The sequence below is a fragment of the Fusarium redolens genome (assembly GCF_020744475.1).
Source record: "Fusarium redolens strain MPI-CAGE-AT-0023 chromosome Unknown BKA55scaffold_20, whole genome shotgun sequence".
NCBI lineage: Eukaryota > Fungi > Ascomycota > Sordariomycetes > Hypocreales > Nectriaceae > Fusarium > Fusarium redolens.
Genome location: NW_025763683.1, coordinates 466,837 through 483,328, shown reverse-complemented (window position 1 = coordinate 483,328; position 16,492 = coordinate 466,837). Strand labels below are relative to the sequence as shown.

General features: G+C 48.6%; 7 protein-coding genes across 7 annotated transcripts; 4 read left to right on the top strand and 3 right to left on the bottom strand.

Annotated features, from left to right (window-relative positions):
- Window positions 1–408: 408 nt before the first annotated feature.
- On the bottom strand, window positions 409–2,109 carry BKA55DRAFT_524636 (Tannase/feruloyl esterase; the record flags this gene model as incomplete). The annotated part of the gene is made up of 3 exons (XM_046188731.1): window positions 409–756; window positions 805–1,578; window positions 1,642–2,109. The coding sequence occupies 3 exons, from the start codon at window positions 2,107–2,109 to the stop codon at window positions 409–411; spliced, it is 1,590 nt and encodes a 529-aa protein (XP_046043665.1).
- A 1,180-nt stretch (window positions 2,110–3,289) lies between these two features.
- BKA55DRAFT_524565 (uncharacterized protein) lies at window positions 3,290–4,489 on the top strand (the record flags this gene model as incomplete). Its single annotated transcript, XM_046188725.1, has 2 exons — window positions 3,290–4,017; window positions 4,111–4,489. The coding sequence occupies 2 exons, from the start codon at window positions 3,290–3,292 to the stop codon at window positions 4,487–4,489; spliced, it is 1,107 nt and encodes a 368-aa protein (XP_046043664.1).
- A 398-nt stretch (window positions 4,490–4,887) lies between these two features.
- BKA55DRAFT_680158 (uncharacterized protein) lies at window positions 4,888–5,728 on the top strand (the record flags this gene model as incomplete). The annotated part of the gene is made up of 2 exons (XM_046198208.1): window positions 4,888–5,151; window positions 5,203–5,728. The coding sequence occupies 2 exons, from the start codon at window positions 4,888–4,890 to the stop codon at window positions 5,485–5,487; spliced, it is 549 nt and encodes a 182-aa protein (XP_046043663.1). The 3' UTR covers window positions 5,488–5,728.
- Window positions 5,729–6,122: 394 nt separating this feature from the next.
- Window positions 6,123–8,450, top strand: BKA55DRAFT_544848 (uncharacterized protein; the record flags this gene model as incomplete). The annotated part of the gene is made up of 2 exons (XM_046190758.1): window positions 6,123–7,570; window positions 7,868–8,450. The coding sequence occupies 2 exons, from the start codon at window positions 6,123–6,125 to the stop codon at window positions 8,448–8,450; spliced, it is 2,031 nt and encodes a 676-aa protein (XP_046043662.1).
- Window positions 8,451–10,160: 1,710 nt separating this feature from the next.
- BKA55DRAFT_524745 (uncharacterized protein) lies at window positions 10,161–10,522 on the bottom strand (the record flags this gene model as incomplete). Its single annotated transcript, XM_046188735.1, has 3 exons — window positions 10,161–10,253; window positions 10,297–10,345; window positions 10,395–10,522. Coding segments are annotated over 3 exons (270 nt in total), but the record flags the coding sequence as incomplete, so codon positions are not given.
- A 3,982-nt stretch (window positions 10,523–14,504) lies between these two features.
- Window positions 14,505–14,975, bottom strand: BKA55DRAFT_695965 (uncharacterized protein; the record flags this gene model as incomplete). The annotated part of the gene is made up of 3 exons (XM_046200217.1): window positions 14,505–14,519; window positions 14,612–14,907; window positions 14,966–14,975. The coding sequence occupies 3 exons, from the start codon at window positions 14,973–14,975 to the stop codon at window positions 14,505–14,507; spliced, it is 321 nt and encodes a 106-aa protein (XP_046043660.1).
- A 1,019-nt stretch (window positions 14,976–15,994) lies between these two features.
- Window positions 15,995–16,489, top strand: BKA55DRAFT_695964 (uncharacterized protein; the record flags this gene model as incomplete). Its single annotated transcript, XM_046200216.1, has 1 exon — window positions 15,995–16,489. One exon carries the CDS (start codon window positions 15,995–15,997, stop codon window positions 16,487–16,489), a length of 495 nt encoding a protein of 164 aa, XP_046043659.1.
- Between the last annotated feature and the right edge of the window lie 3 nt (window positions 16,490–16,492).

The following is a 16,492-nucleotide window of genomic DNA, read 5'->3' as shown; positions in this document are numbered from 1 at the left end:
TCTTGATGGCTATCATCAACTCCCCACGTAAGTTAGTTGCGCCTCATGTAGGGTTGTCTCATCATATAACGAATCACTTTAAATGGGTATAGTACTGCTGAGATCTGGCATGACGAGTTGAAAACTAAGTACGCAGATGGTATGTTTATGGGGAACTATTAGCGATTATATACAGAAGAACTTAATCCAATACTGCTCGAAGCAATAAGTCCGGTTCCACCAGGCTGAGAAATGTGCAGCGACTGGCACCGGCTAACTCTACAACTCTACGGACTCATCAAACCAGTCTCGCATTTTCGGGGCATATAGTATGGCTTCGAAGAATCAGGAACATATTCTCCGCCAAGCTTTGCTGCGCCTGCTTTGGCGGCGGATCGTATGTAAGCCCGTCTCCGTTCACTCGGCCGCTCAAACACAAACGTAGTCTGTCGCCCTGGTGGTCACCTTCGGGCTATCCTCCCCCTTCCCACAGCTCTTGAGAACAGCCTTCTGGGGGTACGGACACAGGAGCCTCTCAAACTCAGCGCCACCTTCAACCGGTGTGTACAAGTGTGGCAGCGACTCGGGAACAGTGCCGTTCTCAACCCAGGCCCGCAGAGCGTCGAAGGTGTTACTCGGCTGTCCGCCATTCCCTCCCCTGCAGTGCAGTAGACCAGGCACCTCGAACATGCGGTAAAACTCACCCACGTTCGGTATGATCTCCGAAACTGTGTCGTAGTAGTGTTCGGCTCCCTTAACAGGGATAACTTGGTCCATCTAGACAGTGTAAGCAACGCATGTACCAGGATGTTGAGTTCCACTTACCATGCCGTGATATCCGAGTAGCTTTCCGCCCATTTCGTAGAAGCTCGTCAAGTTGGGGTTATTCGTGCCAATGATGGCATCATACAGCTCGATAGACTTGGCAATATCATGGTCAAACTCCGCATGTGTCATCTCTCTCCAGTCCCAGTCAACGTCGTTCTCGACGAAGTACTTCAGCCAAACATCGCCCAGACCCATTGGCACGCCCACGCAAGTCCCATTTTGGGAACAGGACGTCATGGCTGGACCCAGGTCAGGAGTCGGTCCAGTGGTTGAACCACTAAGCAGACTCCCCGTGTTGGTTCCGTACCACATAAATTCGTCGTTGGCGGTCCGTGGGCCAGTCCATGTGGCTTTAGCAATCTTTGCCGCTTCCTTGGTAATAGTCTCTGTCGTGTTTGTGTCCTTACAGAAGAATGCCTGTCCGACCACAGACAACGGGTCAAAGTCACAGCCCGAGTCATCGGAAATGATGCTGTCGTGGACACCATCGTGCTTATCGCAAGCCACGATGACCGCCGTCACTAGAGCGTCCAGCTCGCAGGACTTGGGGAAATAGTCGATCCACTTCATAATGAGCTGCGGCCACAGAGTGAACGCAAACAGCTCGTTCCAATTCATAGCGGGCGCGCAGGCGTGAATCCCGTTGTAGGCGTCTGGGTAGCGTTGGGCAAGCATCATGCCTTGTCGGCCGCCCTGGGAGCAGCCATTCCAGTATGCATATGCGGGAGGCTCGCCGTAGAAGTCTTCGACTATCGCTTTCGTCAGGACAGCCTACGTGTAAGATATAAACGTTAGTACAGCTTTCCGAAGGATTGTCGTGGTGTGTTGACAGACCTGATCGTGGAGTGAAACCGACGCAAGATCCTCCAATGCATGCACATTAGGCGAACCGTCCGCGTTCAGTGCCCAGCGGTCTGGAGACCCATCAGCTTGCGGAATGAGTCCAGCATCTGTTGTCGAAGTGGCGTATCCCTCGCCGAGGGCTCCCACCATGCCGCTGTAAGTCACGAAGAATCGACCCGCGACCCAGCTTCCCCCGCCGAAGGCTTGGATTCGACCATTGTAATTGTCCATGGGAAGCCATGTCTCGACGTGTATGGTGTCATTTGCATCGATGTGTTCGTAAACAACAGTGACGTTGCAGAATGTAGCATTATTGACCGTGACAATCGGGTGTCCAATGTAACTTTGTGTAGTGCTGGTGCCGCTATAGTTCCGAACAAGATTGACATCAACAGCGGTGATGTTAGCGCCTGGAAGGGTCGGCACCGCGAATGTGTTTGGTGAGCAGTCAAGTGCCATTGTACTTTTGGTGTCGTAAGAAGATGACGTCTATGTAGGTGTCTGGTCGAACTTACACAATGGGACAGGATATGCTTAAATACAGCTCTATAGACCGAGCCTGTCTTCCTGCATGCCTGAAATAGGGGAATAACAAAGTAGGGAATACGTCCACCTACTTAGTTTATCCTCGAGTGGATAATATTACCATTGTCGCAAATTGGATGCGATATCAAAGGGGACGCACCTCGGCTTCGTATAGTCGGCTTCGGGTAGCACGCTTGATTGGGCCAAGTGGATCTCGCGTACGCTCGGGTTGCTAATGCGTGCCAATAAGATGCATCTCTTTTGTTCTTGGTGATATATTCTCCTTCATGGTGCAGAGCGGAGGCTCGGGCATGTCTGCCTTACAGGATGCAGAATCATTAAAGTAATCCGAGAGAATCGTTATAATAGGCCTTATGATCCAGATCATCATCTTCGGTCTGTTTTGCACGCTGGCGCTTCTTTGGTACCAGAGGATAAAGCTAGTACCCGTTTTCCCCATCACTCGTATTGCAGGAGATCGCCCGGAGTTTATTTATTGGGAGCAGATGTATGGATACTCTACGGTGTAAGCCTGTTTATCCTGGTGCGCTCTATCTTCTGGGTTATTAAATACTGCCAAGGTTATACTGGATATACTTTATCTTATGAGTGGATACTGTATGTCCTTAACACGGTGCTAATGTTTGCAGCGGCGGGTATCTTTTACTGGGGGAAATAAGGGTATCATTAATCAAAGATGGCCACTAAGTTGGAGTCTACGTTCTCCAAAGTATATATTTCGCTTTCGTACAATAAGCTATGCCAGACTCGGAATGTTGGAGTCTTAGACGCGTGGTCCTTTCACTCACACACTCTTGGCCTTTATGGGGCGTCGCATAAAGATCGTTGTTATTGGTCAACGGGCAGTGTCGTATTGTATCCGAGCAGTACGAGCAATGCCCCCCACCAATAGTAATGCGGCCATCCGAGAAACGCGAGTCACCGTGGCTCAAGCTTAAGCCTTAAGGCGGTGTGGCCGGCTGACTTTCCTCTACGCACCAGACTGAACCGATGCCATCGATCATCAATGTTCGCGTGTCGGAAGCTCGGTTTCGCCATCCTCTCTCATCGGCCATCTCCCGTATAGACTGCTCTCAATTCGATCCCGTCCGAAATGGCACGCAGGGCCCATAACAAGTCTCGCCTCGGATGCCGTGTTTGCAAGCAGCGCAAGATCAAGTGCGATGAAGGCAAACCCGCCTGCGATCGATGTGTGGCCACCGGCCGCCAATGTTCGTACCTCAGGGACGCACCAGATATTCCAACACCTGCGTCGTCTCTGTCAGTTCCCAGTCGAGACGCGACACATCTGCCGACAACACCTCAGCTCACGCCTGTCGCCCATGATGCCACGGCTTCCCTACATCATCCTGATGAGCAACCACCTTGCTTGGACAATCTATCACTCACGGAGAACAGGTTCAGTCTCGCACACTTGCAGCTGTTGGACCACATGAGGAGTAGCATGACGACTTCAGGACCCATCTTTCACTATGCGATAGAGCGAGGCTACAAACTGGCCCTCCGAGTCCCATACCTCATGGATCAACTACTTGCCCTTGCGGCAGCTCACAAGAGCAAGGTCGCCCTCGAGAACGGCGACGAAAGACTTGAGCGTTTCTTTCGCATGGAGGCCACGAAGCTCCAGACCAGGGCACTGTCCGGCGTCGCCCTCGCCCGCAACGTAGTGAACAGAGAAAACGCAGACGTTCTCTACACCTTTTCCGGCTTTCTCGGGCACCACGTCTTGTTTGACACCTTTTCGACTCGAGGGCCCCTTTCGGTGACCCTGGACAAGCTTGAACAATGCTTCGAACTAAACCAGGGCATCCGCTTCACCGCGTCTGAGGCCCTGCAAATGGGTTGCAGCATGACCGCTGGTATCAATGGCGCGGACGAGAGTTACATGACCACGAGCCCGCATGAGAGCGCCAGCGGTACCGAATGCGCCGGCATCCTCCAACGGCTGCGGGGCGGTGACCTTGACCAGGCTGTTGCCGACGTGTACTGCGAGACGGTCAACATCCTGCAGTACCTGCTCGACTCGTCACAGTCCTCTGCGAGCGAGCGAAGGGTTGGCGTCGTCCAAGAGTGGCTCGTGAGGGTACCGTATGAATACCTCACCTATCTGCGACAGAGACGCCCCGAGGCGATTGTGATACTTGCCCACTATGCCGTCTTGCTGCACCGAGCGAGGGATTACTGGGCTGTGGGCGAGGCGGGTCGCTTCTTAATCCAGGAGATAGGAAGCTATCTGGGCGGTTACTGGGCAGACTGGCTCGCCTGGCCGCAGCAGGCACTGGAGGACGGTTGAGGAAGAAAGGGGGTATCTTGCTACTACAACAGCATCCTTTCTACCTCATCCGCGGCCACACATCTTGGAGGTGTTTCTGAACGCCTGTTCACTACCACTGCAACCCTAGCTACTAATCGTCGCCATTAAGCCGGGGTTGGCAACTCAATGCACTCCAATACCTCATATGTCACTTCTACGCCTTTCGACTGACAACCTCTCTATTTGTCGCGCTTCCAGCACCAATTCAATTAACCATCAGGAGAAACACATTCAAAGTCCGCCAAAGAATCTAATCAACATCAATAAGACCCTCCTCCTCCTGGGCGGCATGACGCCCGACGTCACCACGCTCTACTACCCGGCTTGGCGCCCGCCACTCTGCCCCTCTCTACATCTTCAGCGCCGAATTCGAGTCAATGGTCCAGCATGTGACCCGAGGCGATTGGACTTCCTTCGCGCAGGCGTACCTGGATCCCATCGAGACTCTAGTCGTGGGGCCAACGAAGCCAAAGGTTCATGGGGTGGTCGTCTGCGCGATCCTGGCGCACAAGGTCGCAAAACAGCTGAAGGAGGCATTGAAGCCAACAGGAGTTCCGTTTTTGCACGTAGCAGACTTTCTGGCTAGGCATGTTGGGACAGAACTGCCAGAAGTCAAAACCCTCAGCCTCATCGGACTAAAAGTAACCATGCTGAGAGCAAATAACCTAGACTTCTTTATCGGCTGGCTCTAGTCTCCCGACAATGGTTTGACTGTTCTTGTCCCAACATCAGGGGCATCTTTCAATGAGGTCAACCGAGGCATGCTGGAGGTGGCCAACGTGACGCCGACTACAAAAGTCATGTTCGTCAAGGCGGCGAGGGCGCTAGTAGAGCGAGGCGCACGGGCGATCATCCTAGGTAGCACGGAACCGGGCTTTGTAACCAGCCAAGAGGATATTAGGGGAAATGTGCCGTTACTTAATGCTGCGACGATACATGCTGAGGGTGTTGCGAACCGGGCATGTGTGGAGGCGTAAGTCTAATTCCACTACCGAGTATCGTATTAACGTATACGTGAGCATTGTCTCGATGTATATTTGTATACATGACAACTTGCCACACCTCGCTATGCATATGGCCAATATACATCTTCTTTAATACCATCAGCACTTCTTCTTCAACCCCGTCTTGAACAACCTAGAGCCCCCTCATTAAGAAAGCCCCCAGCATCGTAAACACCGCTGCCCACACACGCGCAGCAACACAGCCATTCCGTCCACTCTACTCAATCGCCTCTACTACCGGCGGCCCCGTCAGCCCCGCGAAGCTCGCGACACTCAACGCCATCCCCAGCCTCGTGCCCCTTGTTCAACCTCGGGGTGATTCTCGCCACGCCTAGTCCTACAGTCCAAAATCAATTGTTGTACAATTGATTTAATTTACCCCACTTTACAGGGGGTTGACTTGATTTTTGACAAGGGGTAGACTTGACTTTGATAGGGGGTTGACTTTGATTTCTGATTGGTGCTTGGTTACACGTTCAGGCAGGACAACACTTTAACAGCTGCGCGTCGAGTTTTGACTCCTGTCCATCAGGGTCTATATCACGATGAATGTCAGATCTAGCCAACAATTAATGATTTTTTAGCTCTTGAGAAGTGTCCATCAGACCATGACACTCAAGCCTATGACGGAGCTCGGCCGTTCCAACCCTATATACCCGTTTATGCTTCTGTCTGAGTATCGGATTCTTGTTTGTCAGAAGTGCCAACAGGCTTGCTTGGCTCGCGAAATTGCCACTCATCTTGCCAAAAAGCATCCTGGAATAGACCCAGGGACTCGGCGTAGGCTGGTGGAAGATACTAAAGTGATACCGAATGTGCTACAAAGTCGGGTCGAGTTATCTCAATTACAGTATCCACCACCAACAACCGAGCCCATCCCTTGCCTTGCTCCACCCAAGCTTGACGTGCTCGAATGCAAAAATTATGGTTACAAGATTCGCCAAGTTCAGGCGATGCAAGAGCACTGTACTGAGTCTCATGGCTGGGTCAATCCCAGAGGCAAAGGAAGACCGTCAATAGGATATCTGGCGGCCGATCCTCTGCCTTGGATAGAAGGTGTTGCATGTCAACGATTCTTTCCTTCTCGGGAAGGTAGTAAATGGTTCCAAGTCAACATACAGACAAAGAAACAGGCGAACAGATCGAGAGAAAAATCCTGTGCCAAGAAGGCGCAAGAAACACTCCAGGGTCTTACATCTGAAGCGTCCACCCATCTACAACAAGTCATAGATCGGGAAATCCAATATCGAGAAGCTATGAGTCAACCTCGAGCAACCGTCAATGAAACAGGCACCGATACATTTGCCGCTACAAGCCTGTGGCTGGACAGAACGAAATGGCCTTCTATCTACCGAGGGTCTCGACGAGACGTCCTGCGAGCGTTGATCAGACTACCCGATCGCCACTGTCTTGACGCAGACTACATTTTGGGACAGGGCAATTCGGAAGGCGCACCGAACCTTGTAAGCCCAAGAGAGGACGAACAGAAGATCTCATGCATCATGAGAGCACTTGACTTGGTAATAGACCGTTGTGAGGATACGGTTCGCTGTACTAGTCATAATCTTCTTTGCTGGCTGCTCAGCTCGAGGCTCCAGAGTCGTCGGGAGATCGCTTTCAGCCTTGTGGCAGAGAGGAGTAGCGAGATTAGATATCGAAGGACTCAGAAGCAGTTCTTGGCTTTTATCCTGCGAATATACCGAATGCCGGGTAACTCTCGGCGAGAAATGATGAATGTGAAGATAAAGCCCGAGATCTCCACACAGCTAGATAGAATTTGGGAGCACGATATTTGGAACCATCTCGATGTGTCGAAGGGGAATTGGCCGGTCATGGAAAGACAGGGAAGTCCCCCGGTACGAACACAATCTGGTCCTATAGGCGGCCAATCCACTGACGTTCCTCTCAACATCCGAGCTTGTCAAGGATCAGATGGGAAAGAAGGCGCCGAGGATGGCGAGATAGACGATGAGAACGTTGAAGCTTGGGAGCTTGAAGACGAAGACGACGAAGACGACTATGATGACTCTGGATATTACGATGACGATGCTGATGGGTACACGGCTGGAACTCATCAGGATCTGTTCTCAGATGAACCAGGGGACCTTGTCGCATTTGCATTCGATCAATTCCTTGAACTCTTGTTTCAACTGTGTATCATGCTCAGTACCGAAAGTTTTCTCAACGGGCAACCAAGCTCTACACTGCTTATATATTTCAGCGGCATCCTTGGATTTTCCGCAGACTGTCAGAGATTCCAACTCGCCTGACAGTACTGCTCAAAACTGTCGGCGATGATTTATATACAGCGCATATTATTCCTGGAGCAAGCATTGCCTTTACGTGGATATAGCTTCATTGGTATTGCACAGCGACCGGAAGCCAGACATTTCGAGTGTTTCGACGAAGTCCGAGCCAAGTATATGGTTTTAGGCTCGCAGTACCCGTTGGCAGAGCTGATAAGCCTTCGAGATTTCGGACGTAACGTTGCACGCACTGAACCACCATCTATGCTTTTCCACTGGAGCAACGACGGCGAGATAGTGTCTCATTCCACATTTCAAGTAACAATGAATGACTTTCGCAAACTCCCAGACTATTTCATTACGCAGGCAGAAGCACTATGTGATCGATTGATGTTTGGTATGCATCCAAACGTCGATTTAATGAAGGTCAAGGATGATATCGCTAGTTCAAAAAGTGGTTATAGCTTTATTAAATGCACTGAGAATGGTCTTGAGTCAGCATACTTGGAATTATTAGTTCGTGCCTATACTGCAGGCAGAAACGGACTAGCTAGAGGCGGAATATGGAGATGGCACGCTGTAACAGCATATTTGAAACAAGTCAACAAGATGGAGGAGCACCTCGCAGGTGGCCTTTACACTGCCTGCGGCCAGACTCCACGAATCAGGGAACTTCTCAGCCTACTCTAGTATTCTAGTCGATAACGGGGCCCGTTACGGGTTTTGCGCCAATCAACGGTCTAGAAATCGACAGGGATTTCCAAAACTCGTAACGGGCCCCGTTACTGTTCAGGTCATGTTTACCAGAAGGCAAAACGGGGCCCGTTCTATAACACGGTGATCCGTGCCACCCATGCTGAGCTCATTCCGCGTAGGCAAGAGCCAATCATAGGTAATTAAAATGATTAGTTGACTTGACTTTAAGTCTGATCTCTCCTCGACTATCGCGTCTTGTACTTGTAGCTAATGGCTTAGCGATTGGATTTGTAGCAGTCTCTTCTCCGAATATCTCACCTTCTCAGTTTGTCTACTCAAGCACCTTTAAACAACGGCCTTCGTCAGCAAAATATCACGCCAAGTCAAGTTCAGGCGCTCAAGAGACTAGAGCTTCACTATGATATTCTATATCAAGCTATCATTTATATACCCTGTGGTTTCGCCTTGAAGACAGATGATGATCGCGTTGGATGCCACCTCAAAGAGAAACATGGAATATCTAAAAAGCGTCGGCAGAAGCTCAATGCCCTTGTCAATTCCCTGCACCTTCCTGACCTAGATAAGCTGCCGAAGTAAGCAGATAGGTCTGCATGGCATCCATATCTAGCCCTTTAGACTAAAGCAGAGTGCAAGCACTGCAATTTGCGGTCTATAAGTCATAATATACTGTCATGCTATCTAAAGAAAGTATATACCCAGGAGATTAATGGCATAAGTATAAGGGGGAAGCAATAACTATGCAATTATATCTGTAATAATCTTAATTTCCAGAGTTAGAAGGCCAACGATATTCAGGGATCCTTGATTATCCTGGTTATAAATAATTGATAATCACTGTAAAAGGGTCCTGATTGATCCTTGCAAGCCGTCCTGGATGCTGTTAAGGAATTTGCCTAGAAACTAGTCTCGGAGGAGCGCGGCCGCTTAGATGAGTAGTAATGCTTACCTAGCTTTAGTGGGACTCTAGGAAAAAAAGAGCTACTTACTAATTGGATGCGATGCACTCGTTGGGATAAAACGTTTAGTTAAGTACGACGCGATATGCTTATAACCCTTTCGGAGGTGCCCTTAACAACCGGTTAGCCCTTTTGGATAGGCGTTCACGATAGGGAATAAATTTGCAGTCCAGTAAAAGACAAGTGTAAGCTTGCCTTAATTATGCAAGCGCTAGATCATCTCTTCGACCAGTGTGCAGATACAGTGATGCATACCGATGTCAGCGTGCAAAGGTGGCTACGAGGCAGATTTTCCGACCGCCCCTACAAGGCGCCCTTCGAGCTCGTCATACGATCGGCCTCTAAATCACAATATCAGAAAGAGTTCAAGCACTGTCTCTGTTTCTGGCTTCGAGTTCTACAATTACTAAAGGGAATTGATAGAGCGGCATGACGGTTTTGATACAGAGGCATGACCTTACAGCGGCATGACTTTATATAACATTCAATTGGTCAGTTCTTCGCGGACCCATAAATACTTCCTGACGAACCCAGTGTGACCAGCTCTCTTAACATGATCTTATTCTTACCTCAAGCTCTCCCAGTGCTCAAGATCTTGGCATAGTAGGGTGTCTCAAGAGGTCTCATTTTGAATGGAAAATTCTTGCTCTGTTTATTGCTCAGGAAACACGTCTAACGCTCTACTCTCTGACTACTATAGAAGGAAGTATATTTTCATCGCTGTCAACTAGCTCCCATTGACTCCTCGTCCTCCGGATGCTAGGTTGTGTCCTCCGACCGCTAGCACGGACTCCTGTTGTTCGTCCAGATCCGAGGGTGGCTGAGTGACTTCGTGTCTGACACTGAGTCGATATGCTGCTTACCTCACTATTGGCCTGCGTGTTACTATGCTGGCTTGCTTCCAACGAGACCCTGGTGAGTGTAGATTTATTGACGATTCGCGGCGGCCGACCTCGCTTACGGCCTGCTGGCTGTCTTGCTGCTAGGCTGGTCAGTTGACTGACGGTTTGGCTGCTCCCGCCGATGGCCATTCTCGAAGGCACAGGCTGCGCGGTATTCTTGGGTCTGCCACGTAGAGCAGTGGCAATTCTAGGATCAAGAATTCGTCGGTATGGATCTTGGGATGATGAATCTCGTAGTCGCCAATGTGGATGGACATCATATCTAGTGAAAGACGTTGCAGATCCCAGCTTCGCATAGACTTTATGACAACAAGGGACCCCAAGCTCGACAGAAACCGAGCAGTCGTCGTTACAGTCTGAGAGAGGATCTGGAAAGGGATTCTTCCCGGTAGGCATCGCCTTACGAGCAATACGATATTGCTTGTTTATCAACCCAAGCGCCTTCGATGAAATCACTGTTGGTAGATCACCTAGGTAGTCTCCACTTGATCCTAGATATTCACGGGCAGTAAGAACCTCATCCCGTGCGCAGGCATCCTTGAAGTCACGTTCTTGATCTTTCATCATGTCCTGCATTGCTTCGACGAGTCGATACAAGTGGCTCATGCCGTTCAAGAGATAGCTCTTGATGTTGTTGTTGCTTGCCTCTGTTCCGGAGGTGACACGGATGCTAAAGTTGTGATGCTTGCGGAGGAAGCAGCGTGCCCACTGGGCCCTAACCGGCAAATAGGTCCTATGGAGATAGCGTAGGATGACTCTTTGGTTATTAAACTTCTTGCAAAGGTCTCTCTACGCCTTCTTATGGACCTCCTCTGTTTCAGCAAAGAGTACACGCTTCCACATCATAAGAACCCCTCGGTAGGTGTGAGGAATCTCGTCAACGGTAAGCGCGTGGACCAGCTGTTTGTCCGTAAAGCTGAGCTCAGCCTGTGTCTGAGGGGCAGAATCCTCCCAGTCACTGGCGTCAGGGCTACTACTGCTCTTCCGTTTCTTAGCCCACTTCTGCTTCGATTTAAGCAGGACATTCGAGTTAATGTGATAGATGCAAAGTTGTTGCTGCACATCAGGAAACTGATCATTGAGGGCGGCCTTCATAGAGTCGTCGAAGTCGGTGATAATGACATCAGGTTGCCTAATAGAGTGCTGGTCTATAAGCTGGCGAATGCTCTCAGCGAGGAATTGGAAGCCTTCTCTTCTCTCATTGTCGATCAGGCCGAAGGCTGCGTTGAATACAGTCCCAAGACAGGTCTGACCGGTGGCTTGGAATAAGGGAAGCTTGAATCGATTAGTATTGTATGTGTTATCAAAGCTTATGACCTCGGGGAACCGCTTCCACATCTGGATGCAATAAGGAAACGTCCAGACAAGACGAAGTAGACGGTTTGGTTGGTCATCAGCCCACTTGACAAGGTAGGGAATCTCCATCTCGTCGAAGAGCTTGATTAATGCCGCAGTAGGTGTGTAGCCATTTAGCTTTTCCCGGTTGATGAGCGCGCGGGCGTTGTAGATATCCCTCTGAGTAAATGACGATTCAGGATGTTGCTCTTCGACCACGGCCCGAACATCACGAGCCCGGATGCCGACTCGACGGCTTGTTGATTCAATGGTTGCCCTTACTGGCGTAGTGAGTCGTCTATGGGAGGGGTGCGCAGACGACGTGATACTAGGTCCATGGTTATGCTGGCTGTGTTCCAAGTTTGGATGTTGTCGTAGAAGCCATTTACCCTCTTCCAGGGCTTCAGCAATTACCATCCACTTACAGCCACACTTCCGAGATTTACGCTGTCGAAGGCCTGCGCCTTTTGAAGCTCCTGGCTGTCCAAATCGATCACACTGAAGCGAGTATCTTATCCGTCGTCCTTTATATGAATAGGCATTCCTTCGAACGATGCCAAACCCGTTTTCTTTCCCGAACAAATTGACCGAGTCGAAGAGAGCTTCAGCCGATGGCGCCGGATCGCCTGGAATAGGTGGGTTAGGGATTGGGCCTGGAGAAGGTGAAGAGATTTGTTGAAAAGATAATGATTCCGGTGATTCGGCCCTTGGTGATACTTGAAGAATCTGTGTAGGTGACTTGCGCGGTGGAGAGTATGGTGGAGGAGATTCGTAGGCGTCTGAGCTGAGCGGTGACCAACCCCATCGCTCTCGCCATGCACGCACTCGTTCATATGACCGAGCAAGGTCAATAGTCAGTCTCTGGCCTTCACCAACAACCTGCCGTACAATTTTCATAGCAGATTCGAACTCAGCTCTTGTTGCGGTCGATGGCCGTTAGGCTGGCTCTGGTGGGGAGGAGAAAGGTGGAGGGTCGATTTCGGGACCTGGAATAGGGACCCTGACTCGCTGAAGTCGTGTCCTCCCTGGTGGAAACTCATTTAGAAGGTGAATCTCGTAATCAAACCGCAGATCCCACGAAGGTTCGTGGAGGCCCTGCGAGCCGTGGGGCAGTGGGAAGGTCGAAAAAGTCTGTGGATAAGAAGCAAAGAGATTGCTTAGCGTGTCTTCGTCGCCTATTCCATAGTATTGGCCGATGCTTGCTGCGGAACTGCTTGCAGAGTTCGGTCGATTTACGGGTGAAGGAGGGCTAAAACTGGCTTGTCGGCTTGTTCGCTGTCGTTTTTCACGGTGTATTTGATTGCTAGGGCTTAAGCTTCGCGGCCTATGAAGGCCTATACGTCGTTCCACTGCAGGGGAAGACATTATGGAAGTGATAACAGATATGAGGTCAAGACGTGGGAACGCGCCTAGAGTTATTACGGCTGGTTCGGAGCTAAGGTCGAAAAAATGTGGAGAGCTAAAGCTGTAGTACTTTTAGTGCAGGGGGCAGAATCCATAATCTACTAACAATTAAAAATTTAGCGAATCAAAGCCCGTGAAAGTCATGCCGCTGTAAGGTCATGCCTCCGTATCAGAACCGTCATGCCGCTCTATCAATTCCCATATAGAAATACATTTTTTCTGTCTTAGATCTATCTTGCTGTTGTATTATAGGGTTAAACTCAATGACCTTAAAAGCCGCCATAGAACAGATTGCGGTTAAGCATTACATTTTCCTATTCTTAACTAGTAAGCTTTTAGTGTAGCCTAAGACCTCACTGTCTCAAGTGAAGTCAGTAAATCCAATATAAAGCAACAATAGAGTTCCAATTTATAGATAACTATAACCCCACCATGCTATATCAATGTTGCCTATAAGTGTAACATACATAAAAATACTGACAGCAGCAAAAGGCGAAACAATATATTGAGACTATAAATCATAAGGCTGAGTTATCTCAGATAGCCCGAGGAGAATGTGCAGATAGGACAAGTGAATGGTTTGTTGGCTGACGCTGGAGAGTTTAGACTTAATATAATCTCTTCCAGGGGACTCTCTATTGCCGCAATTCAGGAGGATAATGAACTGAGCACAATCGACACTGGGCCAGCCTATTACGACAAGGAACCAGCTGACGCCTATAGTGCCGAAGAGCGCGAAGATCAAATAGAGTCTGGGAGTCCAGGGGTTTTTATTAAAGTGTAAGCAGATCTTCCTTATGACAACATCTAGAGTGATTTATAATACACTACACATAGGTTTATGGTCTGATAAGTTCCAGGATGCAACTTAGCTCAAAATGCTCAGCCGGAGGAAGGGAAGCACGTGCATGCGTACTCAGCCCCTCCCGTTGAAGATGTGCTGTGCTTGGTACGGTCGATGGCCGAGGCCGGCTTTGGCTGCCGGTTTGTCTTGGCCTTGGAGTTTTTGTTGACAGTTATCATAACCTTTCCTGTTATGAACCTTCAAATCCGTTGCTTTTTAGTTATTTCTGTGGACTGTAAGACCGTTTATCACAGAGGAGTTGACCCCCAAAGGATCTAGATCTATGGCAATTCTAACCTCCTCGGAAATACACGTCACACACAGTAAAGGGATTATTGAGTATCTTTCTAATAACGGACTCAAAGTAATATTACCTAGGGCTATGAATGAAGATGAGTTCAATAGCGTTATAGATATCTAAAAGGATAGTATAATAAGAATGTAAAAGAGTATAATGAAGGTTGTTAGTTTTTTTAAGCTGTAAATAGAGAGCTCATTGGAGTTTTATAACATATTGCATCATAGTATACTTCTTATTTAAAACTACATGAGAACTGTTTATTAAATTTAAATACAGATCCCTCTTCTACCAGTTGGACGCCTACAGATGTGACAATTAGTATACGTATGACAAGTAGTGTCATAAAAGCAGCGAGGGTGACTGCATTGGCGGTAGGGTCCAGGAATCTCCACATCTCGCCTGTTTGAAGTCTCTGTCTCTGCTTCGACCTCCATATCATTCTTTTCCAACTCTTTAATCAAGTCTTCAATCTGTTTGGTCATTTCCTCATCTGTCGCAAGAACAATTTTTCCATCGACTTCAATTACATTGCCACCATACTTTTCAACCAATGCTGTGTCGGGGTATTTTGCGCCCATTTCATGAAGCTGATCCCAGTTTGTGACCCAGATAGCATCTTTGGGAATCTCAACCGTGTACGTGGCGCTCACAAAGCTACCAGTAAGTAGGACTGTGAGGAAGGAGGATCCTGGCTACTTATCAGACTTTGACTCTAGCTTCACCACGGTGAATAGGCATGACTATACCAGTCTTCATATTGATAGAAGATAACGAGACGCTTTTGCGATTATTTAACACGATAACTCTGAGTAGATGAGCTGTGTAGATATGTCGAGCATCAAGTAGGATACCCTTTACGTCTTGCAGCTTTTATACCTGAAATTCAAAGTCAGTCACATGCTAGAAGCTGCGTAGATGTCATATCATGGCTGTTGGTTGACAATAGTCAGAGTTTACGAGAAATGAGAACCAACATGCATAAATCTCTCCTTATAGGAAGGCTCCGTTAGAACAATGGTTACCGCTATTTGAATTAGGCACGTTGTTGCAAGGAAGACTCTATGACAATTCACTGGACCATTTTGCCGGACAAAGGCCTATAGATTAGTCTAACTTTTACTTTAAACTTATTTTATACTGGCCCGTAGTGAACCTTTTGATTTAATATGGTAGCGCCAGTATTACTATAACAAGAGGGTGCCACAATTAAGCCGTGCAAAGATGCAAGCGATGCCTCCAGTACCCTCGTGCGGTTGTGAAACGCGGATCTAGCGGATCAGGTTCGGAACTCGGCACGCCAAGTTGGTTAAGACGTTCGGTTTTGTGGGTAAAGTGCATATGCATGTTGGTTGTTATCTTCGGATTCGGAATGTAATTTGATTCAAATTTGCCGGGAGCCGAGCGTAATGGGACTTTTGAAGAGTTACTTCGTATACAAGCTTACGAATCTTTTAGTTTGTCGAGCCATCTCTTCATAACTGGTTAATTGGCTATGTATGTACTGTCATAGACAAGCCTTCGACCCGTGGGTCGAAGCGAATCTCTCGAGTCAACACGGTATTTGCTTTGATACGGGCCGAAGGTGCTTATGGGGAAGGCGCAGCAGTTCTAGAACTTGCTAGTTCAACCAATTAAAAGGATCGAGCTCCAACTCGTGACCATCACATGTCATCATAACTGGATGCGGCTTATTTAAAGATAAGCCCACTGCCATGTTGGGTCTTTATCTCTTAAAACTCATCGCCAGTCAACATTCGACGAGAACTTCTCCAATTATGTCTCAATCTTGTTCTAAGCATGAAGAGCTTGCTCATCCCGAGCCAACTTGCCCCGGCACTGCATATAAAGACCTTTCGCCAGAACAACAAGAAATGAGCGACATTCTATATAAAATGGAGCGCCATTCCCCAGACCTATTAGGCATTGTACACCTTGGCCGTGACGGGATTTTCCGCTATCTGGACGCTGATCGCAATATCCACTATGCAGTTGCTTTAAGGCCTGCATTGATAAAAGCTTTATTAGACCGCGGCCCTTATGATAGGGAGGAAGAGATGGTCTTTCGCGGAGTTGATGGAACAAAAGTTCCTAAAGAACAGTGGTACAATCCACCCCCGGGTATCCTTCCGCCACCACTATCTGAGGAGCATCGGAAAGAGGGCCGAGAGCTTATTGAGAAGAACAAAGAGAAGTTTGACAAGATTCGTGAAGATTCGAAGAATTATAAGGAACGCCTTGTGTTTATAGAGTCAGATCATAAGCTTGAATAGATA